We start from the raw sequence: 6,738 nt of genomic DNA on the forward strand, positions 1-6,738 counted from the left end.
CGCCCCCGCCACCCACCAGCAGCCCCTCCTCTCGGTGCCGCCGCAGCGGACCTCCAACTTTTCACCTCTCCAACTGCTACTCCTCCTCCTTCCAGGATGCAGAACATAACTTGCACGACCCTTCCCTGTCTCTGGCCGGTGACGCCGCCCAGAACAAGCCAAAAGACGACAGCAGGCATGTCTTTGCACAGGCACGTCTTTGCTCCCCTGGCCTGCTTTCGTTGAATTGAATCTTGCAATTGCATTTTTGCAGTAACTTATCCCTCCTGTTCTCTTGTGCTTCTTTTCTCTCTCCTTCCTTTCTGCGCACCCCATCGTCCCCGCGCTGCAACCCAGCTTACGGTCGCTTTTATGTGTCTGGTCAGATGACTAAGACCGACCCTCTCTCGCCCGGTGTGGTGTCCTGCAGCGGCGGCCTCAGGTGTAGAGGGGGGTGCGGATGGGGATGAGCTCTTTCTTTTTGTCGCCGTTACCGACACACGGGTTTTTCGCCTTCCCTCTTCCCCCTCCCCCGCCCCGCGCCACCCTCGCAGCGGCGGGCCCCTCCCTCTCGGACCCCCACGACACTCTCTGAACATGGCTATGAGTCTCTGCAGTGTGTCCGCCTGTCTCACGGTCCGGCCGCTCTACTACGACGCGACGGCCGGATGTCAGGTCGCCTGCTCCTCATCCCGACGCTGGCGCCGAGTGGCGCTGGAATTCTCCCGCCCGTCTGTCTTCTGCTTATTGTGCGGAGCCCGAGTTTAATAAAATGTAAGTTCAGCGCGGAGGGAGTCATCCTCCTGTTTAGGAGAAGGGGGTGGAGGTGGGGAGGTCTGCGTCTGGCCAAGGTCGGCGTCGTCGTCGGAGGGGGAGTACTAGTGGGAAGTGAGGCTGTTCTGTTCACCAACCCTTGTGGGTCCGCAGCTGCACCGGTCCAGGCAGAACAGAACCCCGTCCTCCCTTTCATCGGACTGCTGCTTCTCTCACACACGACGGCAATGCCATCCACCCCCACCCCCACCGCTGCGGAGGAGGGAGGCGGACGACGAGAAAACAAGTAAGAAAATGCGTTCCCCCCTTTGTGTGCTGCTGGCCTCGGCCGCCTCGCCCCCGCCAGCACCGCCACCCCTTGGGGCCGGCCGGCCCACCCCCGGTGGGTGGGGGAGGAGCAGGTTCAGGACTCGTACTTACATCGCCCCCCTCATCCCCCTCGCCTCCCTCTCCTCCTCCTCCACCTCCTCCCCGTCTTTCTGGTCGCATCCTTCTGCGAACGGTGCGCCGCGAGGGCCTTCTCTGTGTTCCAAACCCCAGCGGCCTGCTCCCGGACACGTCCGCGTCCACCCCAAGGAGCGCGCCATTATCTCTGTGCGAGCCGCATTCCGCGCCATCCCCAGCCGCCGCTGATCGCCCCGTTAAACTTCATGATTTCAGGGTGCGGAGGGAGTTCTTTCTTTGGTCCGTTAGGACCCTCCGGAGGATGCAGCGCAGCGCACGGCCCCCGGAGGACGTGCAGTTCCACGAGGCAGCGCACCGGCCGCCCGAGAGGACACCCTGCAGCACACCCTGCAGCACACCTTGCAGCACACCTTGAAGCACACCCTGCAGCACACCCTGCAGCACACCCTGCAGCACACCCTGCAGCACACCCTGCAGCACACCCTGCAGCACACCCTGCAGCACACCCTGCAGGATACCCTAGAGAACACCCTGCAGGATACCCTAGAGAACACCCGGAGGACGCCTTGGAGGATATCCTGGAGGACGACCGGGACGACGACCGGGAGGACGCCTCTCATAGAACCTGCTGAAGGTATGTATGGACGCGGGGGACAGCTCGCCGCCGGCCGTTGTCCAGGAGAGGGGGGAGGATGCGCAGCGGCGGCGGCGGGGTCAAGTCTCGCCAGGTTGGGGTTGACGCCGCTGCCGCCGCCAAGACGGTCGAGAAGAAGGGGCGGGCTAAAGAAAGGGCGAGGACCGGTCCTCCTTCCCTTTGTGAGGAGGTGGGTGGAGGTCCCTCGTGGGAAAGGAAAAGGGATGCCGAGCGGGGGTGTGTGTTGCCGTTGTACGTGTGGTCTGCAGGTCGTCACAGATCGCGGATACTTCCCCATCACATGTCGCCACGACGGCCGCTGAATGGGACCCTATGCAAATGAGGCTCGCGTCCCGCGACTTACGAGGATGTAACAGAAACTTCTCCCAGTCCGCGGCCAGCCGCGGCGGCGGGGACAAGATATGAGAAGATATGACGAGATGAGACGACCCTGATCGCGGTACGGACCGGCGCGCTCGTGAAAGTAACGTATCCTTTTGGGGAGAAACGGTCGCGGCCATGGGAGCTCGTAAAGCCGTGGGGACGGTCCGGCCGGTCGCAGGAGGGGATCGCGTCGGACCGAAGCGGAGCGGCCAAACTTTGACAGGTGACGATATCGGCGCTTATCTGAAAGCGTGCAGTAATAACGATAAAGATATCACCCGATAACACCCTCTCATTTTATTTTTTTTCGGTGGGGGCGGCGAACAGGCGCGCTATGCTGCTGCGGCAGCCACAGCCACCCCGGTTGTGTTGTTGCTGCCGGGTTATCTCTGGGAGTCCAACGACGGGGTCACGATGCACGGCCGGGATGGCGCGCTGCACCGCAACAGCGCCGTCCTGGTGGTCTGGTTGGTCCAGTTGGGCCCCCTGCTGCATCGGCCGCCCCCCTCCACTCCCCGCGGAGGCCCGCCAGGCCGCTCGCGCTGGGCAGCGCTGCGTCGCGCCGCGCCGTGCCTCGCCGTGCCGCGCCGCTCGGAGCGGGTCGACCGACTCACTGACCTTCCCCAAGCGAGGCGGGCCGCGACCGCGCCGCCCGGGAGGAGCGCGCTCCCGCTGCGACAAGTCTGCGTCCGCGCTCTCTCGCTCTCGCTCACGCTCTCGCCCGCCCCCCTCTCTCGCTCGGGCACTCACACCTCTTACGTTATGTTCCCTCTCTCTTTCTCTCGCTTGTGGGGGCCCAGGGAGAAGCCGCCGTCTCTCGCACGAGTCGCCGCCTTGCTGCTGCTGCTGTTGCGTTTTGCCCTTTTTGTTATATTTTTCGTCTTCTTTTTGGACCTTGGCGGGGAAAAAGGAACAGAAAGAAGCACCCGGCTCCTCCGCCTTTTAAAATAAAAATCGCCGTGGCGGCTGCTGCGCCTCTGCGGCCTCGGCTGCCGCGGCTCTGATAGACCGGCTGGCGCTGCGTTTTATTGTGCGGTCTGCCTGCGGCGGGCTCAAAGTGTTACACACTAATCGGACGGACGGACGGACGAGTGACATTTGGACCCGAAAATGATGACGAAACAGGCAATCAAGGGGAGCGGCGAGGCCGGGCCGGCCGGGCACGCCGGCGGCAGATGACTTGCATTGCTGACCGGCGGGTCGGCCTACTTCTTGTTGGAATTGGTGGCCGTGAAAATGAATGCCGCGTACTCGACGCCTCAAAGTTAAAAAAAAAACAAAGCTTATTGTGTAAAAGTTCTCGCACCTTGCTCAATAATGACCTGCAGAGTCAATGACCGCCGAGAATAATGTGTTATTGCCATTGCCATGCCATGTTTGCAGCACACATTTTTTTACTTTGAAGTTTTCGCCGGTCGAATTAATACGCGGTCGCGTCCTGCAGTGCATCCTCTGAGGGGAGCGGCGCCGCCCGCGGGGTCGATACGGTCACCTGTTGGCTACGACTCTCCGCCACGCCGAGCTGCGCTTAGGGCCGCCGGGGCCGGGCGAGCCACTTCTGCTGCTCGGCGCCTCCAAGGCCCTTTGCGTCTCGGACCTCCTCCTCCGCCCCGCCCCGCTCGTCCCGGGAGGTGCCAGAAGGACTTCCGGGCCAGGGGGGAGGAGGAGAGGGGGTAAGGATCTGCTCGGACGTCCGGGCGGAGTGATGATGCAGTCGACGCAACGCTCCGCCTCCGAAGGTTCGCCCCCCCTCCCCCCGCCCCAAGTTTAGGAGGATCGTGCTCGCGGCGTTCTGCGCTGGACTTCCCCTCCACACTGTAGGGACCCTACTTCCTAACTGTGCGGGTGTACGGCCTCTTTTGTGCTAAACGTAGAGCATGAAACATTTCTCATTCATTCGAATGGTGCTAAACGAAAGGGCAGCCCCTACACGCCGCATGAAAAACTAACGGCGTACGGCCGGGGGTTGAGCCAACCCCTCCGCCTCGCGCCTGCTTCGCCTGCTTCGCCTCCCTCGTTCCCTTTTCCTCCCCCAAACGCGCCCTCGGAGAAACACAGGACGCTCTCCCCTCTCCGCCCCTCCCCTCTGTCCCTCGGTGAGTCACTCGCTCTCCCCTCCCCTCGCACTATCTCCGGCCCCAGGCCATCAGCCATCGGGTTTCCCTGAGGGTCCTTTTCCCTCCCTTCCCCATTCACCCCACCCCCGACATCCCCTTTCCCCCCTGCTTCGGACGGCCGTCAGCAAGGAAGGGTCTATTTTGCGCGCCGCATGGGTAAGCGCGGGAGGGAACACCAAACTCTTGCCAAACTTTGACCGGACTAAAACCACCCGCCTCTCGTCCTCCTGCCCGGAGTCCTACCGTGCCGTCCTGAAAGGGAGTGGCCGGGGAGAGGGAGGGGGGAGGGGGCGGCTCTTGGTCGTTGTCATCGTCACGGAGGCGACAACGACAACACCGAGTGTTGTCTTTCTCCCGGCCGGCGGCCCCGCGCCACGGGCGCACCTTTTATTTGTATTAGGGTTCCACCTCTTCCGCACGGCGGGGGCGGGAGGAGGAGGAGAGGGGGGGGGCAGTATTGAAGGTCAGGTATCGGCCGGGCCCGGACCGTGCCTTCCGCGAAAGCGAAACCAAGGAGGAGGCGGTTATCAAACTGAGACGCGACACCGACTCGGCGACAAGTAAGGCGTGGCGTGGCGTGGTGGGGGCGGAAGAGGGGGCGGGGGGACTCTCTCATCTTATACCGACCCCGTGAAGCACGTGATCCGTGATCCACCCCGTCTTGGAGGAGCTCTCGCGATACCACCGCACCTCATGGCTCCCCCGGGGGCGCCCTTTCTTCCTTTCTCCCTTTCGCACTGGAGTGCAAGAACACTCGGAGGCCACCGTATGTCGTACGTGTTACACCATATTCCCCATGCGCGTATTTTTCGTTCACATTTCACAGTTTTCAAACACGGGCACGCTCTTACCTTTGGGATGCTGGCCTTCCTCTTGGCCGACATGGTGAGGCTGGCGACGGCGACGACGTCCTCGGCGGCCTGCCTGCGCTTGCTCGCGGTCCTGTGCGGACGCGCGCCGGAGCTCGGTGGGCGCCCTGTGGAAAGAAAAAAAAAGAGGGGGAAAAAGGATTAGATCAATATCAGAAGGGAGCCAACGCCGGTCTTTAATGATTCAGGATGACGACGGGCTTGGCCTGTGGCCTGGCCACTGCCGGCCGCCGCCCCTGCCCTGTCCGACGCACCGACCCCCTGTGGCGACACACACACACGCGGACACTCACACACGCACGTCTCACACACACAGATCGCATACAAACATAGTATTCACTTACCGCCACCACCACCCCCCACCCCCCATACATTCACATTCACCGGCACAGTCATTCGCGTACAATGTGCAAATTGCAGCGACGGGTCGCAAACTAAATATGTATTGTATCGATAGCAAACAAGCGGGCATTTGGCATATTGCTTTATTCATTTCTCCCTTTGAGAGCGTAGATTTCTTACGGGATGGGGAAAACTACCAAAAAGTTGAACTGGCTCAGTAGGGCATTAAGGGTGGGTTGCCTACCCGGTCCGGAGCCAGGCGCCGCTGCGCCGTGGTCAGTGACAGTAGGCAAACCCGCTAGCACGAACCGTGTCGCGCCGTGACCACATTGGGGTGACGCCGCGACGAACGTTTTTCAAAATGACGACGGAAACCCCGTGGAAATGAGGAACCTGCTTCCACGACCGTCACGGTGCACCTCCCCGTCACACTGGCATGGTGTGACAGTGTTGCGCACCCAAACAACGGGCCCGACCCAACTCACGAAAACCTCATTGTGACCTCTTTATGACATACGAGGTCACGATTCTTGCACTTGTGACCCCACCGGTGACTTCTCAAGTGCAAGAATCGTGACCTCAGAGGTCACAATGAGGTCTATGTGAGAAAAACGTTTTCCTTGGGGAGACGTGGCCGCAGGTGAGCCAGTGTCAACAAGTTATTGGAGATCTTTATTTAATACGTCTATTAGCCTTCTGTCTCGAACCAGAGTCTATAGTGCCTCCACCTAAGCCCTCTTAACCTTGGCGACGGTTTCAGATTCGCGGGAGTCCCGTACTACGACTACGACAACTCGGAGTATCTTTGTCAGAATTTTGCAAATTAGGTTGGGTCGGCGCCATGATGTACCGTTGACACTGAGCGCCCCGGTTAACGTCGAGTGATTCACCTGGTCCTTCCCCTTGTGTGACACTCACCTTCTTAGTGGCGCTTGTCGACGGCGCGTTAATCCACTGCGACAGGTCACTGCGGTGTCACTCGCGGTGCAGGACAGAGAGAGACAGACGGCGGTGCACAGAGCGGAGCAGAGAGAGAGAGAGAGAGAGGGGCATACAGCCCGGGGTGAACTCGCCGGCCGGCGCCGATGCGGCAGAGGGAGTGAGCGAACGAGAGAGAGAAAGGGAGAGGCCGGGACTGGACGCTGCCTCCAGGACTGTTCTCTCGCTCGGCAAACACTGGACTGACTGGCGGATCGCGCGCGTCGCGGAACGCACGGGAGTGAGAGAGTGGGTG

The 6,738-nt window shown here is 61.2% G+C and overlaps 1 protein-coding gene across 2 annotated transcripts in view; it reads right to left on the minus strand.

Annotated features, from left to right (window-relative positions):
- Positions 1-6,709, minus strand: part of LOC113209588 (nucleolar protein 4-like) — a 25,645-nt gene extending 18,936 nt beyond the window's left edge. For both annotated transcript variants that reach the window (XM_052267275.1, XM_052267276.1), the window contains exons 1-2: positions 6,423-6,709; positions 5,145-5,269 (exon numbers count right to left, since the gene is read on the minus strand). In XM_052267275.1, the coding sequence (XP_052123235.1) occupies positions 5,145-5,177 (33 nt within the window). In that variant the 5' untranslated portion in view covers positions 5,178-5,269; positions 6,423-6,709. The remainder of the gene's footprint in view (positions 1-5,144; positions 5,270-6,422) is intronic.
- Positions 6,710-6,738: the final 29 nt, after the last annotated feature.

The sequence above is a fragment of the Frankliniella occidentalis genome, unplaced genomic scaffold, assembly GCF_000697945.3.
Source record: "Frankliniella occidentalis isolate FOCC.00 unplaced genomic scaffold, Focc_3.1 Scaffold49, whole genome shotgun sequence".
NCBI lineage: Eukaryota > Metazoa > Arthropoda > Insecta > Thysanoptera > Thripidae > Frankliniella > Frankliniella occidentalis.